Raw genomic sequence first — 27,279 nt, forward strand, 5'->3', positions numbered from 1 at the left:
CAACATTCTTCTCTAGAAATCACTTTTGCTGGCTCAAAAATGCCTTTAGTTATTGATCGTATAGATAACATTTGTAGTTTGGCATACTTAAATATAGAGCCACCCAAATTATTCTCCAATCTATCAAATGATTGCAAACCGAGGGCAACTAAATCAAGAAAATTTTCAACTGAAGATAGAAAATTCATATCTGACGAGATACAGTATCTGCTATTGAATGGAATCATAGAAGAAAGCAACTCTCCTTGGCGTGCACAAGTACTTATTACAAAAAGTGAAACACACAAAAAGCGAATGGTGGTAGATTATTCACAAACGATTAATAAATTTACTTACTTAGATGCCTATCCTCTCCCAGATGTTGAAGATATTGTTAGAAAAGTAGCAAGATATTCTGTCTTCAGTACTATTGATCTTAAAAATGCATACCATCAAATTCCAATCAAAAATGAAGAGAAAATATACACTGCTTTTGAAGCCAACGGCCAACTATACCAATTTTGCTGGATTCCTTTTGGGGTAACCAACGGAGTGGCTTGTTTTCAAAGGGTTATCGATGGTATTATTAAATCCGAACATTTAAAAGGTGTATATGCATATCTTGATGACATTACGGTTTGTGGATTAAATCAACAACAACATAATGAAAATCTTAATAAATTTATGGAAGTAGCGAAGAAATACAATCTAACAATAAATCAAAATAAAAAAAAAGAAAAACTTTACAATGATAAAAAATATTTATTTTGGTTTATTATAATAATTAGCTTTTACAAAAGGCATTTTAGAAATAACGGCTTCATATATTTTGTCTCTTATCTTCAAATTCACTTGTGTGCCAACTTTACTATGACTGGTGGGTACGTAACCCATGGCGATATTTTTCCCCAGGCTAGGAGAGGGACAGCCAGATGTTATTTTACCCAATTCTTCACCTTCTTTGGATAATATAATAGCTCCTTGGCGAGCTGGTGGTCCGGATTGTGATATTAAACCTACAGAACAAGATAAAAATGTTAAAATTACTTAAAGACAACTATTCTAAAAATGTTTGGTTAAATGATGATTGGGAACCATTTTTTAGTCCTGATTCTTCTTTTTTTGGTTGCCGCAAACATTCACAACACAGTATAACTTATTTTATTTAACAAAACTTGTAAAAAAATATAAAGGATGCAAGTATCAACACCACGCGTATTAATATATTTGGCTATGCAAACAAACTAGATACCGTCGGTCCAAATATAAATAAAGTAAAAGAATGTTTTTCAGCCTTAAAAAAGCAACCAAGAAGATGGGATTATTAATTTTTATATTAAAAACAAAATATATGGCAAAAAGTATAGTGTCAAGAAGGCATCCTGAAAATTGAATATAACGGTAGGAAGAAAGTGCATGAATTTATCTAGGGTCAGATTATGTAGGCAAACTGGTTAGGGTAGATAACGATAATCCCTCTGTTAACGTCTCTCTGTCTACTGTAACGACGTTACAGTAGAAATATGAGACTTAATATATATAACTCTGATCCTTAAGTAACTAGGCAGTACTGATACGAGACCACAATAATATTTTTCCCCAGATCTGGGAAAAAATGAGGCATTTATCATCATTTTTATAATAGTAAATTTTAGAATAGTTTAATTCAATTTTTTCCTAGATTCTGAGAAAATGTTAAAAAGAATTTCAAGGTTCATTCTGGTCATTTCTGGCTCTTTTTGTGGTAAGGGTAGAACAGCTCGTCAGATCGTGACGTATGAGAGGAAAGATCGTAACTCAAGAAGTAAATAATGAAGGGTAGCATCTAAATAACTTACCGTACAGAATTTAACGAATAGAATTGAATGCATTGGATACGTATTTGTCCCAACATATGCGGCAGAAACGTGAACAATGAAAAAAAAGGATGAGAAAATAATACAGTGGTTTGAAATAAAGGTATTGAGTACGATACAGGATACGATAAATGATGCAAAGAGTGTAACGACTGGAAACATATATGCCATTTTCACCGAACTGAAGATGTACGCTGAGTAGCAGAGAAGGTGAATTTGAGCTACGTGAGCCGGAGTAATGAGCGTGTGTGATACCATAATCAAACGTTACAATTAATTTGATTGCATTACATGTGAGTTTTACTGTCATTTTAATATCAACAATTGGCATGGTTCGGACATCTAACCCGGATGGACAATAATAGACAAGTTAAAAGAGTGTGGGACGCCAAACCAACAGGGAAGAGCAGAAGAGGAAGACCCATTAAAGAATGGAACAGTGACATCTCGCAGATACTACAGAGTAAGGGTAAGACTTGGCAGGAAGCAACACAGATGGCATCCAATAGGAAGGAATGGAGAAAGTTCGTTAAGAGCTAGGACACCTCAGAAGACTGTCAAATAGTGTAATGTAATGAATTGTATTTTAAACGGCCCAACACCGAAAGGTACAAATGGGTCTACTGATTAAGTAAAGTAAAGTTTAATATCAACTACTTTTAGAACTTAATTTTAGTATTTAGCACTAGATTGTATGATCAAACATATTTTTAACGTATTTCTTTTTACATTTTCAATATTTTTTCTGTAGTTAATATTATGAAAAAAAATATCTCTCAATCGTTGACGTTCTATAAAAAATCGAAAATCGTAATTATCAACTTTTCAGGTAACAAAACCGCAAACAATGTAAATTCACTTCTTCATCCCAGATTAAATCAACCGTTAAAAGTATTTTATGCCATACTAGTTTATTATTGTGTTTTTATTGTTTAGTTACCAACTACGTCATAGTGTACCCTATTGTGTACTTTAGTACTTGTCGTAGGCATCTCTCGACTTATGTGGTAGTAACATTTGCGTTGCTTTTCCGCTTTTTTTTTAAATTTGGTAAGGAATCTCAAAAATATCTTGCATTTTCACGGTTTTAGTTTGACACGTTTGACAGCATTTCCGTAGCGTATCAACATAACACGGATGCTAGAATGTCTACTATCAAAATGAAATCGAATTTTCTGATTTTTTAGAACATATTTATTTGTAGATGCAATAACGAACTAGTATGACATTAAAGTTTGTATGCACCGCGGGTATTAATAGATGTATATGCCCTCGGGCGACTTACAAACCCTCGGGCCAGAGGCCCTCGGGTTTGTAACATCGTCGCCCTCTGGACATAAACATCTATTTAATACCCTTGGTACATAAATAACTATTAAAACTAAAAGGTTATATAAAAGATTATATATTAAGGATTATCAAAGATTCTGGGAATAGAAAGGGTAAAAGTAGGTTATACATCCTGCCGAGTGATAGAAGCAAAGGTAGAAATACCGAAAGTAGGAGATGCCTCGCCTTTGAACACAAACAATGGTAATATAAGAGGTAGACTAGAACAGGTTGTTGGTTCCGATGCGGTAAAGAGGGTCACATAGTTTTCGACTGCAAGAGATAAACAACCAGATGCTTCTTGCGATATACCCGGGCATGGGGTGAATACAAGAAGATACCCAAAGTTCAACTAATTGGTTGAAAGAAAAAGTCACTGAGGACTTGTCTCAGAGAGAGAATGCGTGAGTGAAAACAGTACGAAAGAGACTGCTAAAGAAGTCCGAGGCTGAGAATCACAAACACAGAAAACAAGATCAGAGAGCTGAGAACGGTTTGTGGATACAACTGGGAGGGTTGGTGTACGTATCTACGTGTGCACGAAATTAAGGCGAAGGGATATGTGATCGTCCAGATGGAAAGTGTGCATCTGGTCTGCTGTTACGTTTCTCCAAACGTGGGGCAGTGCGCAAGTACAAGGGGAAGATGGATGAGACCATGCATGAAGTGGTGCACGGTAGGAGAATGCGTGGTGCTGAAAGACTTTAACGCAAAAGCAGCGAAGTGAGTATCCCCATCACGGACACTCGCGACAGGATACTGACTGACTGGGTGGGTACTCTGGATCTGTGGCAACTGAACAGAGATCAGGAGCTCACATTTGTCAGGAGAGGTATGAGTACATACATTCACGTGATCATGGCGATACAAAGAATAGCGGCGAAAGCAAAAGACTGGAAAATTTTGTCAGACTACACCGGAACGGAGCATCAGTACATCGGATTCTCGATAACCGAAGCGGGAACGACTAACCCGGACTAGCATGCATCTGGAACATCGGGGGCAAAAGCGGTGACGGGAATGACCGGAAAGTGTACCAGTAAGCGATTAATATATGATTAAATAGAAAGTGAGCATGATGCAGGGCTAATCACCAGCGGTAGAAAATCTAAAGAATAAACAAGCGATGGAAGGAAACAGCGTAGAGCGCCAATATGTAAACAGGATGCCATACTGGTCAAATGCGATTATCGAGGTACTGAGAAATAAATGCATGACCATGAGAAGAAGGTTAACGAGAGCAAGGGGCAGAGCAGGGATTAACTCTGATGTAGTCGAGCAGATTGAAGAAGAGTACCTCGCACGGAAGATGGAACTTTCCAGAAACATTCGTACAGACAAAGGAGGTACTGAAAAGAACTGTGTGAAAAGCTATGAGAGCATCTGAGGGCATTTCGGGTCTGGAATACAGGATCGCCACGAATAAGTTCCAGGCGTACCCCTCGTAAGAAATGTCTCTGGATACTATCGACAGATGACGTAGAGTATGGAGAGACGAGGGAGCTCAGCGGGCTGTACCCTTTACCATGGATAAACTTCTCAAGGTACTGGGCGCACTCAAGACGCTCAGGTCCCAAGAACTGGATCAGATACCGCTTGATGCGTTAAAGGTCTAGAAAGGCCTTTTCTGAGTCTTAGAGGACTTCGAATATAGTACTGCTCCCCAAAGCTGGAGAAAAGTATCACCCCATCTACCTTCTTCCGTGTATCAGTAAGCTGTATGAAAGGACGCTACGAGGACGCATCGATGATATAATTTAAAGATCAGAAAGCTTTTTCCCGAGGAAATTTAGTTTTTGCAATAGGTAAAGCACGATTAATTTAATCGTGTGTGTATTCGCTTCGAAAATACAAAAGATTATAAAGAACTTTTTTTATAACAAAAATTAAGCGCAAAGTGTAAATAAAGTAAATAACAGATATTTTATTTTAAATTTTCTTTCTTTTATCATTAATGCTCTTTTATCTTTTAATGAGTATATTATGATGTTTCAAACTCCACTTAACGCGAAAGAGCGCGGAAATAGAAAAATTTTAGAAAAATGTGTTTAAGTTACCTATTCTTTTAATTGATGATCCTTCTTTAATTTGCTTAAGAATGATATCTGCTCCAGGAAAATTTTTCAATTCTCTTCTTTTCTTTGAAACCAGCCACGTTAAAGCTCCCTGTATTGGAGTAGTGTATTCGTTGATATCATTGCCATACAAGCATAAACCAGCTTCTAATCTATAAATCAAATCATGAAAATATTAGTATAATATGAGATATACCTATGCTTGAAGAAAGACTGTAGCAAGTATTAATCAACGAAACAAAGAAATCTTATTAAAATCCGAATGCTTATGCAATTCAACACGGTCCGTCTTCAGTTTAGGGGCACTGAGGTCTATTTCTAAGGCTGTTGTAAAAATAAGCAGTGAAAATTGTTGTTTTCTTTTAGCTTTACACTATTATCATAAATCTTTTTATACATTAGTTACAAAAATTCTTTAAATGTGTGACCTGTCGATGAATCTCAGCGATTATTTTCTCTTTGTAAAAAATAACGTTTTTCTGTGCCAACCATTCCTAGATCCTTCTACTATAAACATACAATGCGTGGTTAAGCTAAAATGTTTAATCCTCGTTTCAGGTATACATTTACTACCAGGTCAAGTAGCCTTCGTAAACAGTTGCTCTGTAGTTTCAGACAATATGTTCGACCGCTCCTCTACATTTTCGCAGAATCTGCACGTTTATCACTTTGCCCATTTTACAGATATTATATTTTATGAGTCTTCGGTGCACGGTGATAATGCATATGATTAATCTAAGTTCAGTCTTCTAAAGCTGTAAGAGTACTATTTTGGAGTGAGGCAAAAGTTTTTAAAAACCATTTACTTGCCTTTGGTCTAAAATATTTTTCCAATGGGTACACTAAGGTCCATTTTCCATTTTCAGACATTTTACACTGAAAGGCTTTTTGGTATAACGCAGGATGGTTCTCGTTTGGAAAAAAAGGATATTGGCTCTTTTCTTTTCGAGACTAGCAGCAATCCTGTTCGTTACCAGCAATTTCTTTATGCTCTGGAGTCCATAATAACGTTGTGCTTTGTCAATTGCTTAAAGGACTGTTTGCAGTTCCAAGCTGTTAAGAACCTGTAAGTTGTAGACTTCAGTCTTCATTGCAGTTTGTCTTTAAGGCAATAAGTAGTAAGAACTATATCGCAAAATAATTTTCATAATCTATTTTCATTCAGTATTTTCTCCTAAAATAATAATTATACTTCCGAGACTTACAATAACAAAACTGGTTGCAATATTATATTAAATAAAATATTGCAACAAATATAAATTGACAGCAATATTGACAGCAAGTTTTTGCCGCCTCTATTGTTTTCTTACAAATCTTTTGAGCATTGGTATGTTGTGTTCTCTCGCTTTTTCTATTATCTATCTGGTGTTCAGTATCTGCTCCCGCGTTCCTTTTCCTAGTACGAATGCGCATTGTTCTTCGGCTATTGGATTTTGTTTGCATAAGGAATAAGGACAATAGTTCTGTAATTGCTGCATACAGTTGGTGATACTTTTTTATGGATAGGGATAAAGGTTGATTCGCACCGCATTTGTATGCCATCGATCCCCGGGAATTTTTTGTTTCTTAGTCGGTTGAGAGCCTTCTCGACTTCTACTTGTAAGATTATTGGTTCTGGTATCTTTTGAAGTTTCTTTATATAATTATGTACCACATACATACTAATACTTATTGTATCAGAATAGTATTACGAGCTTATTCCTGGTATTCCTTATACCTTATTAGCAAAAGAATTTTGATGCCATTATTGGATATAATGTAATATCATTATATCCAATTCCTTACATAATAAAACTGCTGACTCTCTTAAAAATACTGAGAATAAAGAATAAGTCTTATATTTTAAAATATGACTGAGGCAAATGAATTTCATTCAAGGGAAGAAATTATCCAACGTAACAAAGAAAATATTTCTAGTTTTAACCCGTTAAAAACAGCTACCGATTTAGAAGACGAAGAAAGATCAAAGAAAGAGTTTATTTTTTAATTATATTATGAAAAAGACAGTCAAGATTTGATTTCACGTACAAAGCATCTATATATCTGTTTATACGTATTTAATAAGGCTCATCAGAACAGCTATTCATAGGCGTTCTCAACGTGAAAAATAAATCTTTCCTGTCTTTAAGAAGCAACACTAAAATGGCTTCGAAACGGACGCAATAGCGACATCTGATAATAAATCCGTAAAATAGTTTCGAAACACAATTCAGATTTCTGCCTTAATCTGAGCCTTCTAAAAATTGCGAACGCCTATGAATAGCTGTTCTGATGAGCCTTATTAAGGCGAAATACGTATAAACAGATACATAGATGCTTTGTACGTGAAATCAAATCTTGACTGTCTTTTTCATTTGATTCGGATCTACTCTGTATGAGTACAAGAAACCAATTCGCTAATGATTTCTGCTTAGTTGAGAAGACATGTCATGGAATGCAAATTTTAGATTCCCTATGTCTCTATTAACATCTTTATCAACGTCTGCTTTGCCTTGCAATTTTTAGAAGGCTCAGATTAAGGTAGAAATCTGAATTGTGTTTCAAAACTATTTTACGGATTTATTATAAGATGTCGCTATTGCGACCGTTTCGAAGGCATTTTAGTGTTGCTTCTTAAAGACAGAAAAGATTTATTTTTCACGTTGAGAACACCTATGAATATCTGTTCTGATGAGCCTTATTAAGGCGAAATACGTATAAACAGATACATAGACGCTTTGTACGTGAAATCAAATCTTGACTGTCTTTTTCATTTGATTCGGATCTACTCTGTATGAGTACAAGAAACCAATTCGCTAATGATTTCTGCTTAGTTGAGGAGACATGTCGTGGAATGCAAATTTTAGATTCCCCATGTCTCTATTAACATCTTTATCAACGTCTGCTTTGCCTTGCAATTTTTAGAAGGCTCAAATTAAAGAAGAAATCTGAATTGTGTTTCGAAACTATTTTACGGATTTATTATCAGATGTCGCTATTGCGCCCGTTTCGAAGCCATTTTAGTGTTGCTTCTTAAAGACAGGAAAGATTTATTTTTCACGATGGGAACGCCTATGAATATCTGTTCTGATGAGCCTTATTAAGGCGAAATACGTATAAACAGATACATAGACGCTTTGTACGTGAAATCAAATCTTGACTGTCTTTTTCATTTGATTCGGATCTACTCTGTATGAGTACAAGAAACCAATTCGCTAATGATTTCTGCTTAGTTGAGGAGACATGTCGTGGAATGCAAATTTTAGATTCCCCATGTCTCTATTAACATCTTTATCAACGTCTGCTTTGCCTTGCAATTTTTAGAAGGCTCAGATTAAAGCAGAAATCTGAATTGTGTTTCGAAACTATTTTACGGATTTATTATCAGATGTCGCTATTGCGCCCGTTTCGAAGCCATTTTAGTGTTGCTTCTTAAAGACAGGAAAGATTTATTTTTCACGATGGGAACGCCTATAAATAGCTGTTCTGATGAGCCTTATTAAGGCGAAATACGTATAAACAGATACATAGACGCTTTGTACGTGAAATCAAATCTTGACTGTCTTTTTCATTTGATTCGGATCTACTCTGTATGAGTACAAGAAACCAATTCGCTAATGATTTCTGCTTAGTTGAGGAGACATGTCGTGGAATGCAAATTTTAGATTCCCCATGTCTCTATTAACATCTTTATCAACGTCTGCTTTGCCTTGCAATTTTTAGAAGGCTCAGATTAAAGCAGAAATCTGAATTGTGTTTCGAAACTATTTTACGGATTTATTATCAGATGTCGCTATTGCGCCCGTTTCGAAGCCATTTTAGTGTTGCTTCTTAAAGACAGGAAAGATTTATTTTTCACGATGGGAACGCCTATAAATAGCTGTTCTGATGAGCCTTATTAAGGCGAAATACGTATAAACAGATACATAGACGCTTTGTACGTGAAATCAAATCTTGACTGTCTTTTTCATTTGATTCGGATCTACTCTGTATGAGTACAAGAAACCAATTCGCTAATGATTTCTGCTTAGTTGAGGAGACATGTCGTGGAATGCAAATTTTAGATTCCCCATGTCTCTATTAACATCTTTATCAACGTTTGCTTTGCCTTGCAATTTTTAGAAGGCTCAGATTAAGGCAGAAACTGAATTGTGTTTCGAAACTATTTTACGGATTTTTAATTATAGTTTATTCCTCATGTATTATTTAATAGAAATAATTAAATAAATTCAAATATATATTTAAAATATTTACCTTAAAGAATCTCTAGCACCAAGACCAGCCAACTTCACATTACTATTTTCTAATAGGGTTTTGGCCACTTTTACAGTTTCAGAAGCAGGAATTGAAATTTCAAATCCATCTTCTCCTGTATAACCGCACCTAAAAGGTAAACTATGTTTAGATTTCTTCTTATTGTGGTTTTCTTATCTTTCTTAAGAACCCCTTAAATTTTTCATCCACGTTTTATACCTGTTTGGAACTCTTACACAAAATGCAACTGACACAGCTCATAACAACTATCATTCACCGAGTAATTTTAGGTGGCAGTACCAACAAAATCTACCATCCATTAATATTTTGTAACCTGTATCCAGTAACCAGTAACCTGGTATCTGCTAAAGCAATCGGGTGTCACCTGGACGATAGTATGGTGTGATTTATTATCTTTTTTATGTAGAACTGTAGTGATGCATTTATTCTAATATTTATTGACTCATTTTTTATTTTTTAACCATTTACTACAATTTCTGTAGTTATGAGATTTTGTCCGTGTCTTTATTGTTAGCTGTTTTAATTAGAATGATTGGTAGTGTTTCATTCGGAAGACGTCATAGAATATCATCTTCCAGTTATAGTTAAATGCATTACAAATAATCTTTTAATTATCGTTAAATTCCATTACATAATAATTACAAGTAAAATGCCTCAAAAAATAAATATCTTCAAAATAATATTAATTTATTTTTTTTAATTATTTTCTTATTAAATTCCAACGTACTTACCGTTTTTGTTTTTGTCTTAAACAGGATGTAATCTATTTTACTTTTTGTTGTTCTTTAGAACATCTAGATCTACTTTCTTTGTAATTTCGTTCTAAATAATACTGAGACGGTTTTCATCCGTCATCAATTTAATTACCACTTTTTCAACTTTTCCAAGTTTGATGTTACAACCACTAATCACACGGGTTCGTTTGTACGTGAGTAATACTTATATCTATCTATATTACTTCTTATATAAGTTTATATGAAGCTTACTTCTCACATAAAGATTTAACATAATCATAATCACTTGTAAGTGCAAACATTAAAATTACTTTTAGAGTTATTCTGTTAATTTCTAAGTTAGGCAGAGGACACAATCTGATACTACTTTTTTATATATTTGTGTCCTACGAAACCATTATATATAAAGATTATCGAATCTTAAAATAATGAGGTTTTCATTTTGTCTTCCAATATCTATTAAACCTTAAAGTAGGTATATCCTATTTAACTCTTAAAAATTTCTCCTAAAATTCATAAATATTTTTATCTTTTAATATTTTCGAGATGTCGATGGATTTTATATTATTGAGCTGTGCGACTTTATAATAATATCATCATCATCACTGGCTCGACAACTCTTTTTGGGTCTTGGCCTGTTCCAGGATTCTTCTCCATTCTGATCTGTTTCGTCCTTTTTTTCTCCAGTTTTTTATTTTTAAGGTTGTTATGTCATTTTCTATTTGTTCTAAGTATCTCAGCTTCGGTCTTCCTCCTGTTTTTTTTCCTACTGGCATCTGTTGGCCTTCTTCCATTATTTCTACATATCCTATCCAACGCAGCCGTCCTATTTTTTTTCTTTCCTCTGTGGAAGACGGTGGCTAACAACGTTTTCTCTCTTTTAGTGAGTGTTCAGGTTTCTGAGCCGTATGTGAGTACCGGTCTTATTAGGATTTTATATATTTGGCATTTTGTTTTTCTTGCGACTTTATCTGATCTTAGTTGCCTAATTAAGCCATGGTAACATTTATTTGCAATAAATATTTGCCTCTTCACTTCCTTCGCAACGTTATTATCAGACGTGACTAGGGATTCCAAGTATATAAAGTTTTTTACCCCCTCAATGTTGTATTCTCCTATTGTTATATTTTGTGGCTGCCTTATTTCTGCGGTTTTACTTACCTGCATATATTTTGTTTTGGTCTGATTGATTTTAAAACCACTATTTTGTCCAGCTCGTTCTATTTGGTTGTATGCCTCTATCATTTCTCTTCTTGATCTTGCGATTATGTCAACATCATCTGCAAATGCTAGTATTTGCACGCTTTTATTAATGATTGTTCCTCGTGTATTGACTGTTGTGTCTCTCAGTATTTTCTCGAGTACGATGTTGAACAAGATGCATAATAGAGCGTCTCCCTGGCGTAGTCCCTTTTTCACATCTATTGTTTCCGTTAAATCATTTTGTATCCGGATTCTACTTTCTACTTTTAGAGATTCTTTTATCAGTTCTATTAGTTGTGTTGGTATATTAAATTCTTTCATTGCTTTTATTTAGAGTTCTCGGTTTATATTGTCATATGCGCTTTCAAAGTGTATGAAGAGATGATGTGTGTCGATGTTATATTGACTTGTTTTTTCGAGGATTTGTCGCAGAACAAATATCTGGTCTATTGTTGACTTATGTCTACAGAAGCCACTTTGGTATATGCCAACTATTTTTTCAGCGTGTGGTCTAAGTCTTTCATAAATGACGTTGGACATTATTTTGTATGCTACATTCAGCAGCGTGATTGCACGGTAGTTTCCACATTCTAACTGATTTCCTTTTTTATGTAATGGTACAATAATACCGCTATTTCACTCCGCTGGTAGCTGTTTATTCGAGCATATCTTTGTTATCAATTCATGTATTGTTTTTTGTAGTGCGTCTCCTCCTTCCTTCAGTAACTCCAATGCTATTTGATCCGATCCCGGTGCTTTATTGTTCTTTAATTTGTCTACTGCTGCTCTAATCTCGGCTATTGTTGGTGGAGTCTTTTCTCTGTTGTCTGCTTGGTCTAACGGTATGTCAGGGTTCGTCTCTCTCTCCAATCTCCTTCAAGCTTTTCCATAAAATGTTCTGTCCATCTACTTAGTATCTCTTGCTGTTCTGTCAATATATTACCTTCCTTATCTCTACACATTGTTGTTCTTGGTTTTATAATAATATACCTCCTTAAAAAAATAAGACTTGCCGTTTTGGGAGGTTTTTGGCCAAAACAAAACCATGAACAATGTTCTTTAACAACATCGCTTGTAGAATATACCTTTAGCTACACACTCTGTGGCAGATAACTTGAAATGGTCAATCGTATTTTGCATGACTGCCAGGCACTAGAACCTTTCAAGAACTACAAAGTGACTTCAAAACCATATGATAATCGTCCGCCAGACCTATAAAAGCTGTGCAAGTGTATCATGAATAGATGAAAGATGTACAATGAACCAATTTACGCTAAAGTTAAAATTTCACCTAAAAATATAGGTGTCCGGGATTTGTCGTCTAGTGTCTTAAGAAATAAAATTGTACAACTTTTATTCCAATTTAAAATAACTAATTTAAAATTATATAAACCTTTATGTTTACCGAGTTATTCTGCAGCCGCCAACCCCAGCCACGGATGCAGTTGTTGTATTCATAAAATATAATTCCGAAAGCCTCACTTCTGTCAAGTTTTGCAAGGTTTCTGCGGCTTTGGGACCTTGAAGGGCCAGCAAACTTCTCCCACTTGGTTCATAAAATTTTATGTTTATATCGGCGCCAGAATTATTCTTCTTATACGTATCCTTAAAGAGAAAAATAATAAATTTTAGTTGTTAATTAATTTAATGATTTTTACATAAGAATTGTTAAAAGATATCAAAGAAACAAGAAAGAATTACAGATTATACTAACACCAAAAACAATAATTATATAAATATTATAATTAAAAATAAATATTAAAATTAAAAATTAAAAATAAAAATAAATATTCAAATGGTTTATGAATTAAAAAATAAAAATACCATAACCACACATTGATTTAAAGCAAAAGGAGTAAAAGTTACGCTATCATGCTAATTCCATCTAGGATCATGGAATCCAGGAGGGCTAAAAACAAATATTATCATTCTGGACGAATTCATCAACAGACTAGAGTTGGATTTCATAGCAATACAAGAAACGAACCTGAAGGAAAACATATGAATGAAAATTCCAGGATATGACATTTACAGACACGATATCAGAATAAACTCAGGACACACAAAATATACATAGTAGGAAACGAGACTGAATGGGTTGGAATGGCGCACTAGTTACAATCGCATAATTAATTAAATAGGAAAGGTAGATCTAGGAAAAGGAAAGAAAATCCAAAAACATGAGGCATATGAGGGTATGGTATATACACCTGGAAATACATGCCTTACCCCTATTTTAAATACTGCTAGTTCACACCACTTAATCAACTTTTATCTGAGTTTTAGGTTATCCAAAAACAGAAAGCAATTTCCACAAGTATCCCAGATGGAGCAAACGCGATTTCTGAGCATTGAGGGTATGGATCGTGTGATACTGGCTTGGTATCCAAACCCTCCGAATAGTTGGCTGGTGAAGTAATCAAACATCGTTTGCCAAGTCCGCAGCTGATCGTCCGGCACACACAAAACCCCAGTGCAGAGAGCCAGTGATCAAGATTAAAACCTACGGTCACTGGCTCGATGGAGGGACACACATTTGGAGAAGAAGCAATTCTAGAGGTTTAACAAAAAGAACGGTAAACCAGGGAGAAAGGGATACAATTCTACAAATACTAAAGCGGTATCCCCGCAAAAATGGCTTCTCAGATGCCTCATTTCCAAGGCATCCAAGATAAAAAAAGAGTAAAGATTCTCCAACGTTATATTTGCGATTGGAGAGAGTTAGAGGTAGCTTTCCACGAGGCGTGACCTCTTTGATCTTCTCAGTCCAGGAATCTCGCGTCTCCTGGAGCTAAGACTTACTTTGACGTATGTGTGTGTATGTGTGTGTGTGTGTGTATGTCTGTATGTGTATATGTAACAAATTTGAGACAAATTTCGCCTGCTTTCTGGACTTCGCTAAAAGTAAAATGAAGTCCTAAACTTTTTTCTCTTAGTGTGGTTTTAAAACTTGATTTCTGATTCGTCCACAGAAACTTGTTTGCAACTCATCTAGAGAAACCCCAATATGCATATCGAATTTTAATATCAAGCTAGCTGTCACCAGCACATGAATTGTACTTTTTCTTAAATTTTATTACAAAAAAATGTCACCTTTTCTTCTAAAATTGTATCTGGTGTTAGAGTGCTCCTACTTTTTTGTTGTTGAAATCAAACATGTAATGCTTACTCAACAATCGGTAATTCACTACTTCCTTAAAACCTACTATTTTCCGGTTCATTTACGACTTATTTTATAAACTTTTCAATTTTACCTTTTTGTTTCACTAAGTCATTTAGTATATAGGTTACTCCGTATATCTTACATAAAACAGTACGTGTTTCACCACGCTCTTGTCAATGAATTATGGACTATTGATTATTTGGTGTAGGTGATAAAAATAGAAAACAAAATAACAATATGAAATATTTATATAACACAAAATAACAATATTTAGTGGAAATGCATACTAGGGTGGGTCGATTTTGTAAAAAAAATTTTTCTTCAAATTTTATAGGTGGGTAGGTTTTAAAAGTTGCACAATATTGAATTGTTTGAGATAATGCTTTTAGATTTTTAATTCAATATAGTTTATAGCCCTCTACCTGCGTTTGAAATGTCAGATTTTTCAGTTTTTTTTTCTGATTTTTAAAGGGTAAAATAAAATTTAAACAAGGTGTTTAAAAAGAAACAATATTATTATTAATAAAACATACATTTTTGACAAATCCAGAAAAAAAAATAGGTACACTAAATATAAGATTTAAGTAAAAAAAATATAATAAACTGAGAAAAATTGCAATGTTAACACTTAAATTCAGCTTTACAATCAAAAGATGGCATAAGACTTCTAGACTCGAGTGTGGTACGAATTAATCCACCACGAGCCTTTTCACCTGCTACAGTGATAGATGCCTCAGTTACCAATTTTACGCAATGTTCAACTGCTTGAGTATGGCAGGGAAATTTTGAAAATTCTATTTTAATTGAACATATGTTTGACAACATATCCACAAGAATTGAGTCGGTAACGTCTCCTAGTAAGGGAGGTGAAGTTACTAGTAAATCGGCCCAGTGTATCATTTCAATGTAGTCTGTTGCATTGAAATTTAGTTTCGGAACTTACACATTCTCTCCATGAGTCCAAAGTCTCCCAGGCCTCCTCTAATATATATATATATATATATATATATATATATATATATATATATATATATATATATATATATATATATGAAAATCACTAAGTTCTCGGGAAGAACCGCGTTGAGAATTTAAAACTCGACGTTTCGGCACCCGTTTTGGAGCCATTTTCAAGAGTGATGATACGGTTCCGTTCGAGTTCGGGGTCTCAATCTGCCTACTCCCCTCACTCGAGACGTACCAGTATCGTGTTCTGTATCAATACAAGAACTGTCTCTCGGAACTGAGGTCTCAATCTGCCTACTCCTCAGTGTCGAGTGACAACCGGTCTTACCCTGTGTGGCTGCTTTTATACTATCAATATGTGCGGGAAGGGTATGCGCTGACGTGGTCTGAGCTGACGTGGCCTGAGCGGTGTGGGCGGGAGGTCGCTGAAGCAAGTGTTGCCGGCAGTCGTTTAGCGTCATCTCACGTATTTAAGCTGTTGGGCCGTTTTTCAATTTCGATAGCTTCACGGATGATTCTTGATTTTAAGGAGCGGATGAGGGCGATGGTTTTTGCTTTTTCGAAATCTATTTTGTGGCCTGTCTGAATATGATGTTGGGCTAGGGCTGAAGTAGTATCGGAATGTTTGACTGATATAAAATGTTCGTAAACACGGTTCTGGATTCGACGGTTTGTCTGTCCTATGTATGTACGTGGGCAACTGGAACAAGGAATCTCGTAGACACCATGGTCTTCATTGAGGATTTGGTCTTTTACAGATCTGACGAGATTGGACAACTTGGAGTGAGTAGTGAAGATGGATTTGATGTTTAAAGGAAGAAGAGTTCTACTGATCTTGTCAGTGACACCTTTAATAAAAGGTGGAAAGATTTTGGGTTGATCCGGCGGCAAGGTTTCTTTATTGGATGGAATGGGGTTTAGATGTTTTTGAATGCTCTTATTGATTTGGGTTTTGTGGTAGCCGTTTTGTAAGAGTGTTTGCTTTATTGAATTGATTTCGGATGACCTATGATTGTTGTCGCTAAGTCTTATGGAACGAGAAATGAGAGTGTTGACAATTCAATTGAGTTGGACGGGGTGATGATGTGACTGGGCATTAAGATAACGGTTTGTATGAGTGGGTTTTCGGTACACGGAATAGCAAAAACAGTAAGGTGGATTTTTCTGAATAAGAACATCAAGGAACAATGCCAGTTCAATGAACGAATCTTTGTCTCAAATACAGAATCCGATTCAAACTCTGAATTTGGACGACATGAACCCATCTCTGAACTTTCCAGAACAGAATTTTCTCTGAACCCTCTTCTTGCTGTGAACTCTAAAAACCTGTACTATATAAAAGACGCATCAAATACGTTTAAATTACTTATCGATACCGGTGCTGGTATCTTTATTTTTAAAGAAAATACCGCGAAAAATTTCAAACCACGTTTTCCCGAAAAAACTACCATACAGGGTCTTACAGACCAAAATATTTTTGTCACTAAATCAACTTTGGTCCCGTTTCAAGTAGGAAATCCCCATAAAGTGTTCATCTATAAATTAGATATTGATTTCGATGGAATATTAGGCCTCGATTTTTAAGAACATTACGAATGTATAATAAACCTCAAAAACAAACAACTAATCACAAACTTTAAAACATTACCTCTCTACAAAGTAAAAACTAATTCGCTTAAAAATGAACCTCCTAATCAAATTAAAATAGATCCCAGATCCGAGAAAATATTCAACTTAACATGTCATCTGTCGAATACAGATGCAATTTTGCACAAAAATGAAAAAGATAAAGTCCATATCCCCAACGCGTTAGTACACGTAAATGAAAAAGGAGAATTTCTGACTGACATCCATTGTAAATGCAAACGCAACTCCCAAAATTATCGATTTTTCTGATATCGTAATTGAACCCTATTCGAACTACCCTATCCTAAATTTCCAGTCAAATTTTAACTTGGTAAATTATTGTTCTGATAAAATTGACCGTACCAACAAAATCAAATCTTAACAGAACATCTTACCGAGGAAGAACAAGACTAGTTACAAATCTTTGCTTAAATTATGAAGAACTATTTTACTTAGAGGGAGACAACCTCACTTTCACCAGTGAGATTAAACATCAAATTGAGACTAATAACGCCAAACCCATTTTTACGAAATCATACAGATATCCTCAGGTTCACAAAGAGTAAGTCAAATCTCAAGTGAATAAGATGGCCAACGAAGGTATCATCCGGCCCTCTACTTCAGCTTGGTCATCTCCTATTTGGGTCGTTCCCAAAAAAATTGACTCTTCTGGAGAACAAAAATGGCGAGTAGTAATAGAGTACCGCAAGCTCAATGAATGTACCATTGACAATAAATACCCTCTTCCTAATATCTCCGATCTCTTAGACCAGCTTGGAAAGTGTCAATATTTCACAACTCCCGATCTTGCCTCCGGGTTTCATCAGATCGAAATCGATCCCAAAGACATTCCTAAAATAGCCTTCTCTGTCGAAAACGGACACTACGAATTTACTCGTATCCCTTTTGGACTTAAAAATGCACCGTCCACATTCCAGCATGTTATGCACAATATTCTTTTAGGTATTTTGAACGATCGACGTCTTGTCTACATGGACGACATTATAGTATACTCCCGTACCATTCACGAGCACATTACCCGTCTTACAAAAGTCTTCAAACGTCTTCGAAAAGCTAATCTTAAAATCCAGCCTGATAAATGTAAATTTCTCACGAAAGAGGTGGCGTATCTCGGACATCTCATTACCCAAGATAGCGTCAAGCTTAACCCTTCAAAAGTCGATTGTATCCAACGATTTTCTAAACCGAAAACACCAAAAGAAATAAAATCTTTTCTAGGTCTAGCCGGTTACTATCGTCGTTTTATTCTAAATTTTGGCAAACTCTCCAAACATTTCACTAGACTACTCCAAAAAGACGTTGCTTTTAATTTTGATTCAGATTGCAAGCAAGCTTTTGAAGATTTGAAAAACGCTTTATTTTCTGACCCGATCCTGACCTACCTAAACTTTGAGGAACCATTTGTTCTCACAACAGATGCAAGTGAATTCGTCATCAGCGCTATATTATCCCAAGGCCCCATTGGAAACCATCTACCTATTGCATATGCTTCACGTACCCTGTGTAATGCTGAAACACGATATTCGACTATTGAGCGAGAGCTCCTTGCCATCGTATGGGCTGTAAAACATTTCCGACTCTATCTGTTCGAAAGAAAATTCACCCTAGTAACTGATCACCATCTACTTACCTGGTTATTTTCTATAAAAGACCCTGGAAGCAGACCAGCTAGATGGCACCTCAAGCTTGAGGAGTACAATTATAAAATTATTCATAAACCGGGAAAGACCAACAAAAATGCAGACGCCCTTTCTCGAATAAAAATAAATCATTTTAAAGAATGTGTGAATTTCCAAAAGAAAATATCAATATTAGCTTCGAATGATATGGAATCTGAGGAAGAGCTAAATGAAATCGATGAAGAAGCAATCACCGAACATTTTAATAGATTTGTCGGACTGTATAAAACATAATCACTCATTGAGTATTCTAAAATTGAAATATAATATCTAATGAGCAATTACTAGACAAATCGCATAAGAACATCATCACCTTTCTTAGACAAAATAAAATGGAAGAGATACATCACGAAATATTAGACGACGTCTTCGACGAAAACAATATAGATTTTAACTAACTTGTCAAAGATCAATATATTGGGTAGTAAAACTGTCAAAAATCGGAAATATTTTATCATTCCCCTTCCTTTTGATCCCGAAACGGTAGTACAACACCTATTATATATCGTTTATGTCAACCAATATTATTTATACCAATCAACAAAACCATTGGAATCTTTTTTCAATCTCAAAATGTCAAATTAATCTCAAAATTTCAAACGACAAATGAACCCTCCTTGTATATAAAGACATGCAACCAATCACAGACGTTATCGACAAAAACGACAAAATCTTATTGGATACCATTGAAGAAGATGTACCTCGAATGCTGGCATTCAAATCCGAAGTCCAAACTCACATATATATATATATATATATATATATATATATATATATATATATATATATATATATATATATATATATATATAAGGTTCTTGAACTCCTAAGTGGAGCATAGAGCTTCAGTGAAAACGCGCCATCGGGTTCTATTTTGCGCTAAGGCCTTCACCTCATTCCAAGACTTTCCTTGGCCTCTTATCTCGTCCATGATGGATCTTCTCCAAGTTTGTACTGGGCGACCTCTTTTTCTTTTCCCTTGGGGATTCCACTCTAGGGCAGTCTTTGCGATACTGCAACTATTTTTTCGGAGTGTGTGACCGATCCAACCCCACTTTCTGGACTTAATTTCATTTTGTACCCTCTTTTGTTCGGTCAGGTGTAGCAGATCGTCGTTTCTGATGGTGTTAGGCCAGAATATACGAACAATTCTTCGTAGACATTTGTTAACAAAGATCTGCAGTTTGTCTGTGAGGGTGTTTGTCACTTTCTTGTTTTCTGTTATGACACTTCCAAGATACGTAAAGTTTTCCACATTTTCAATCTGCATATTATCGATAGTAAATAGCGTGTTGTTCCTTGCATTTATTCTCATGGACTTGGTTTTACTAATATTGATTTTCAAACCTATTTTATTGGCTTCAGTGGAAAGTGTTTCCAATTGGTAAGCCAGATCTTGGAACCTTTGACCTAATAGACAGATATCGTCCGCGTATTCTAGATCGCTTAGGCGTGTGGTTAACGTCCATCGTATCCCTCTTGTCTCGGAGTCTAGTTTGGAGAGAACATAGTCTATAGCTATGTTAAAAAGAAACGGAGAAAGCACGCATCCCTGTCTAACTCCAGTAAGTACGTTGAATTCGTCACTGTTGATCCCATTGTGTATCACGCTGCATTTCGCATCAGTATATAGTGACTTTATAATAGAAATTATTTTTTGCGGGATGTTTCTTAGCTCTAAAATTTTCCATAGAGCAGCGTGAGGCAAGCTATCAAAAAACCATGTATAGGGGTGTGTTCCATTCAACCGATTGTTCCATTATTACCCTCACAGTATTAATGTGGTCTATGCAGGAGGATTCTGGCCTAAAGCCTGCTAGATTAGCTCGAAACTCAACCTTGTTTGTTATTCTTTTCAGTATGATGGTCGCAAAAATTTTATTTATGACAGTAATCAAGATTATTCCTCTCCAATTTTTGCACAGTGTGAGGTTGCCTTTTTTTGGAAGCTTGATAATGTTACCTTTTTTCCAGTCCGCTGGAATGTGGTTTGTTTCCCACACCTCTCGGATTATGGGGAGCAAAAGTTCAGCAGTTAGATGCAGATCAGCACACCAAACTCACATAAATCTTCTCAAATAAATCTCTAGTTCTGTTAATCTCAAATATACAGAAATAATGGCTGATACGAAACAATACACATTCCGAGAGAAACATGGGCTTATTAACGGTATAAGTTCGATATGGAAATCAATTACCGGCAACTTAGACTCGTCAGACGGCGAATATTTCAATAATGTATAAATAAAATAACCCGCGGTGAGTATCGAATCGAAAACCAATTAAAAAATCAAATATCGATTACCACTTTTGTTATTAAGAACTTTAACGCCACAATCCTGAAATTACAAATAGATGAGGAAACATTCAACAACAATATTAAAGAAATTCGAGAGTCAATAATGGTTTTCTCTGACCAATTAAATATCTATCAATCTCAAATCGATATGCTAAACTTCTGTGAATTACTAATGGAAAGCTATTCATTTATGGAAGACTCTTTAAAGGATATAGTAAAGGCCATAACCTTTGCTTGATTAAAAATATTACATAGCTCAATCATAACCCCGTTTGATTTAATTGAATCGCTTAGACATATATCACAATCATTACAAAAAAACAATCTTACATTATCAATCTATACTTCGAATCTAGCTCAATATCTCAATATTATCGAATTACAAGCCTATTAACTAGACACAAGAATTGTATTTTTCTTAAATATTCCTTTAACTGATGCAGAACAATATACTTTATATCGTCTCTATCTAATACCAATACTGCATAATCGAACAGATCTTCATTCAATATTAACAACACATAAATACATTGCGCGAAACGATGATTCATTGTTATACCTTACAATAAATAGTCTTGAGTCATGCAAACCTTTGCGAGCTCGAATCAAGATCTGTTACAACACACTTCCATACCCGATCAGCAGCGATGTCATATCGAAGCCCAACTTCTAAAACGACAAGAACACCTTCCCAGAACATACCAGACTTCCGTAGTATTCACCAAAGATTACAACGTCCGGAAGATCAACATGAACCTGTAGCTCATAACAGTTTCTGACCCACTGCCTATTACCATCAAATGTGAGTCCTGAGACATCAAATCGGAAATCATCCACACCAACCATGTACTCAAACTACAACCCACGTGCCTTGCCTTTACAAGAGTACACTCTCAGAAATTAATCGACGTTCATGACAATGTTACTTACAGAAGTCACCCAGCCCAAATACCATTCAACTGCTGCAAACACTTCCTAGATAAGATCCATCTTCTTGACTTAAAACCACTGAAGCTTAGCAAGATCAATACTGAAGACCTCGAGATAGCCCATCACAAACTCAATCAGTATTCTGAAGAACTCGACAAACTAATCAATGATCTATTCGTCAACAAACATCTGAGCTGGTTCACGATCTTAACAATAGTCGTCATTGTGACTCTTGTTGTTCTTTATGTCACATGTAAAGGCAGATCCAAGTGAAGATACAAGATAGGAATTGGCAATACCAATGACAATGACCATCCGCCCTCTCCACCAAGACACCCAGAGACAGCCTTCGCCAGGAATTGGAGGAAGATCCTTCCAAGACGAAGACCCAGTATCCATCTAAGCTACTCCATAAACGAAGAAGAGCAGATCCAACTGAATACCAATAAACAGACAGTCTAAAAGTTGCTGCCACGCATCAACTTTCATCTAAAAGCTGTTACATGCATTGTACCAACCAATGTTCCTTATCACGACGATTCCCAGGGTATCAGGTTTCAACTTCCAACTACCAGAGCCGATAAGGATCCCTGTACCACATGCAGTACAAGCAGAGTCAGCGAGATCCAAGGATTTTACACGTTCCCACTGAGTCAGCAGCTACTAATATTATAAAACCATTTATCGCTCTTTATTTTTGTTCAGTATATTTAAGATTTTAAGTTCAGTAATTGTAATTCGAAATAAAATTATTTTTTAGAAAGTCAAAAAAGTGTTATATATATATATATATATATATATATATATATATATATATATATATATATATATATTTAAGAAATTATTGTAAAATGCGATGTCAAGCACTACCAGTGTCAATATATTTTTTGGTAACATAGGCGGCATATCCGCTTTTTTTCTTATTCTCCATCCAGAACAACAGCGTTAAAGCAAGTGATGAACAAAAGAATTAAAAAACCATTTCAAACACGATGGAATTGTCCGTCTAGAAAGTACAAACTGTATTTGAAAATTGAGACAGTATCCTGGAATGTTTTGAAAATATTAAGTCCAGAAATCCTAAAATATATAACATAGAGATCACAGTTTAAGCCGCCGGTTTCGTCAAATGGTTTAATGATCCTACATTCAAGTATTGGTTGGATTTATTTTACAAAATAATGCCACATATTGACACATGATTTAACCAATTGTGGAAGAATGAAACGGACTCTGTGAAATTGTAATATGCCGTTGACAGTTTTATAAAAATGGTTGATAACAGCAGAAACAGTCTAACCTCTGTAATAGAAAGTATGTATAAATGGAGAAGATCTTAGAGACAGATACAAAATGAGGAGAATTTAAATCTTTCTGCGAGAAAAACTTGTGACGATATTATATTTCAAATTAAGAATTGTTTTACTTTTCAAAATCATCTATCTGTTGCAAAGGTGTTCCAAAGAGAAAATTTTGCATATTATGTAAAGGAACTGCCTTTAGAAGTTACATGGTTTGGATTCACATTTTGTGAAATAAGTAAAGTTTTGATTAATTTAATAACGATGCCAGTAATAACTGCAGAAACTGAAAGATTTTTCTCTACTTTAAAATTGATCAAGACGGCTCTTGCCATGTTGTCCATCGAAAAAACAAGTTGCAGAAATTTCTGACTTCATATAATAGGTGATGAAAACGAGGGAAAGATCTCCGATAAAAACAAAAGGATTGTGAGGCTTTCGGTGGCTATATATTTATTGTTTTTATATTCTTGAGTCAGCGCTCCCTGAATAAAATTATCCACTGATTATCACTATTGAAGAAAGGTTAGGATATTCAATCGTCATAAAATTAAAGGTATAAGATACAATTGCAGTAGTTAATATTGTGCTGTAATTTAAGAATATTAATTTATGCAGTATTAGATAATTTACTTACGATGATTTTTCATAGGTTCACTCAAAAAAAAATTGTAATATAACTTGTATTAAGACAAAAATTGTCATAATATTTCTTATGAAATAGATTATAGCTACAAAGAAATCAAAAAGATATTAAGATATTCCCGGTCAGCGTGTGCGTCTTAGATGCCATATTTTAAGAGTAAAGATTGTCTTTCCCTAAAAATCTCATCCCATCTAAGTTTGTCCATTATCTGATCCAGCATTGATTTATTATTTTGTTTGTTTACGTTATTTAATTTATTCTTTCTACTTACTAACGCTCTTAACATAAGTTGTTGGTCGTGTTGTTTACGAGCTGCATTTGATACGACATATAGATGGTCATCATCTATTTTGGTAACGATAAGATCATCCAGGATACCTCCTTTTTCATTCGTAAAAACAGTAAGACTGCCTGTATTTTTTTTGAGGCCTTTTAAATCTGCTGTACATGTTGTTTCAAAAAATTCTACGCATTTTTCTCCTGCAAGACAATTTGATTAATATGTTTTAAATATATGAATATTATAATTATATTAACTATATAAATATTTTAATGAACAATGCGAATAATATTAGAAGATTGCTAATCTTTACTTAATAATAATTTAAAGAATTGATGTCAATAAATAGTTAGGCGCCAGCTAGTGGCCACCGTGGCTCTTTAATTTACGAGCTAGAGCCTTATAAACAACTAAATTATTTATAACAACTTTTTGACCACTCGGATTTAAATCCACCCTCGAAATTTGCAATCAGCAGCCAAAAATCCATAAAAAATAACACTAGGCCGTTCTATAGACTAGCGCGAAGCTTTATACCATTTATAGTATACTAAATATCATTTGGTAGTAAATTGAATTAGTATAGTAATATAGTAAATTATATAAACTAAATATGTTTAAAAATAATACCTAATTGTATTTATATGAAATTATTGTAAAACGAGAAATATAAAAATTTAAACAGACAATGTTGTTATTAATCGGATGACATTTATGACTTTAAAATTTTGACAATTGTTACGAATCGAATCTTTAAGTGACAGATATTCTTTTAATTTTCTACTTCTTACTTAACATATTTATTTTATTAGTTATTTTTCATACAGTTTTTTAATTTAAGCCTGCTTAGAGTAAATATATGATGACTAGAAACGAATTGATCGAGAGTAGTGAATCGATGTAAAGAACCGCTATTTTGTGGCGCTATCCGGGACGACACCAGTTTGTGGCGCTAGTTTCGTAGCGCTTGGCTCAACATTTTACTGTAGATAAAAAAGTAATACAACCCCAGCATAGAAACTCCTCTTCAAAAAAAACTTGGGTGGCCTTATCAGAATTGAAAAAGCCAACGGTGACCGAACTGTCCGTCTAGTTTTATTTAGACTTGTATTTATACTTTGTACATGTTACCGAAACATGATTTTAATTTTGGCATACCCTAGTGGCGTACCTTTTTTTTTCTTTAAAGAATTGAGACTATTACCCTTATGAACGCTAATGAGGAATATAAAAGTCCTAGTTGTATGGCAAAAAATGCGCAATAACTATGTTTTAAAACCCACCAAATATCAACTAGTTTCAGAACAATAAATCGTCAGTTTGAAGAAGAAGAAGAAGAAAATTTTCAATACTCCGTATCTCGGAAACGAAACATTTGCGGACATACGTTTATACAAACAGATTTTTGCACATTGGCGCTCAACGTGGGGCACTAATGTGTAATAATATAATTACCAATGTATACGAATGGAGTTACTACCTATATCATTGGGTGCTAATTGTTTAAGTAGAAAGTAAATCTTTCCCAAGTTAAGGTGACGTTGCATGTTGAAAACTGCAACTTGACCGTACCTCCGGATGTGACAGAAATATATTTTGTCATCTTTTTTTTTTCATCTTTATTTGTAAAGCTTTGGGCAAAATTTGCTTTCTATTAATATTTTGTTCACGTATAATAAATATTATTAGTTCATATAATTTTTATTTGTCCGTGCCAAAATTTTTCATTGTTCAGATTTGTTCTAAACAATTAACATCCAATAATATTATATATAGTAACTCCACTATTACACATTTGTAGTTATATTGTTACAATTAAAAACGTGTTTATCTAAGGTCAATTATGTCTATTAATATTATGTAGTTTAGATTAAGTACCTTAAAACAAATTTGTCTTAGTTAAACATTATTTTTTCATTTCTTTTTCTAAGAAAATCGAATTTGGCGCTTATAACACAGACTTTATTTTCAAACTCTGTAGTGCCTTGAGAGATACCGCAGAAGAAAATAAAAAAAAATACTTACCCCTTATTTCGGTCTGTAACATATGCGACACATCAAACAATGAAGCGTTACTTCTTGTGAATAAATGAGAATTAACAATACTGAGATTATTATACTGCACAGGGAGCATAAATCCTCCGAAGTTAACTATTTTACCACCATTTTCTATGTGAAAATTATACAAAGCGGTAGTTTCTCCTTTAACATCATTACTTAAAAGCCTTATTACACTTTTACCGCTAAAAGTATTTAAAAAAAATTTCCTTGAAATCATAATGAAACCATAAATATTCAATTACAACTAAGGAACGACCTTTACAAAACAGATGATGAACCAATAGATTAAAAGGTTACGATTACTTACTCCAAATAAATGATTTTTATATCATTGGTCAATGAGTCAATTTTAAGATAACTGTTGCTGCAATAGATAAAAGTTTAAAGGTAACAGAAATTGTTTTTAATTGACACAATCACTAAGGAATTGTACTATTGAACGTATACAATAATTAGATTCACCCATATAATTAGTTTATATTCAAATAATACATAATTATTTAGGCTCGTCGCATCAATTTTTAATCGTACAACTATTTAGTTATTTGTTAAAAGACTACTGTATCAAATAAAGGCTCGCATACTAACGACTAAATCTTTGCTCGAGAGTAGTCATAAAACCTGATCGATTGGCTGAAAAATAGCAGCACAACTATCGAAAGCAACGTAATTTCTATGTTCCCATGGTATTAGATGGCCTCGCGCGCATACTTAACCAAACAATTGTCTAACGATCGATATTCGAAAGGTTATTCGTGTGTTAATTAGCGAAAATGCATCACAACAGTTCTTTAAACCTGTTCGTATTGCCATGGGACAGACTCTTTTGGGGCAACAGGGGCAACAAAATAAGACAAGTACTGACGGACATTTAAAC

At 34.6% G+C, this 27,279-nt stretch overlaps 1 protein-coding gene across 1 annotated transcript; it reads right to left on the reverse strand.

Annotated features, from left to right (window-relative positions):
- Positions 1-721: 721 nt before the first annotated feature.
- On the reverse strand, positions 722-27,019 carry LOC140436864 (aminomethyltransferase, mitochondrial). Its single transcript, XM_072526011.1, has 6 exons — positions 26,367-27,019; positions 24,333-24,541; positions 12,836-13,035; positions 9,473-9,601; positions 5,222-5,391; positions 722-995 (listed from the first exon to the last, which is right to left on the reverse strand). The coding sequence occupies exons 1-6, from the start codon at positions 26,617-26,619 to the stop codon at positions 742-744; spliced, it is 1,215 nt and encodes a 404-aa protein (XP_072382112.1). The 5' UTR covers positions 26,620-27,019; the 3' UTR covers positions 722-741.
- Positions 27,020-27,279: the final 260 nt, after the last annotated feature.

This window comes from Diabrotica undecimpunctata, chromosome 3 (assembly GCF_040954645.1).
Source record: "Diabrotica undecimpunctata isolate CICGRU chromosome 3, icDiaUnde3, whole genome shotgun sequence".
Lineage (NCBI taxonomy): Eukaryota > Metazoa > Arthropoda > Insecta > Coleoptera > Chrysomelidae > Diabrotica > Diabrotica undecimpunctata.

Coding starts and splice junctions, on each gene's coding strand:
- LOC140436864 (XM_072526011.1), bottom strand. CDS start 26,619: ATGATTTCAAGGAAATTTTTTTTAAATACTTTTAGCGGTAAAAGTGTA. Junction 13,036..24,332: donor AACTTATGTTAAGAGCGTTA/GTAAGTAGAAAG, acceptor TTTCTCTTTAAG/GATACGTATAAGAAGAATAA. Junction 5,392..9,472: donor GGTGCTAGAGATTCTTTAAG/GTAAATATTTTA, acceptor TTTGATTTATAG/ATTAGAAGCTGGTTTATGCT.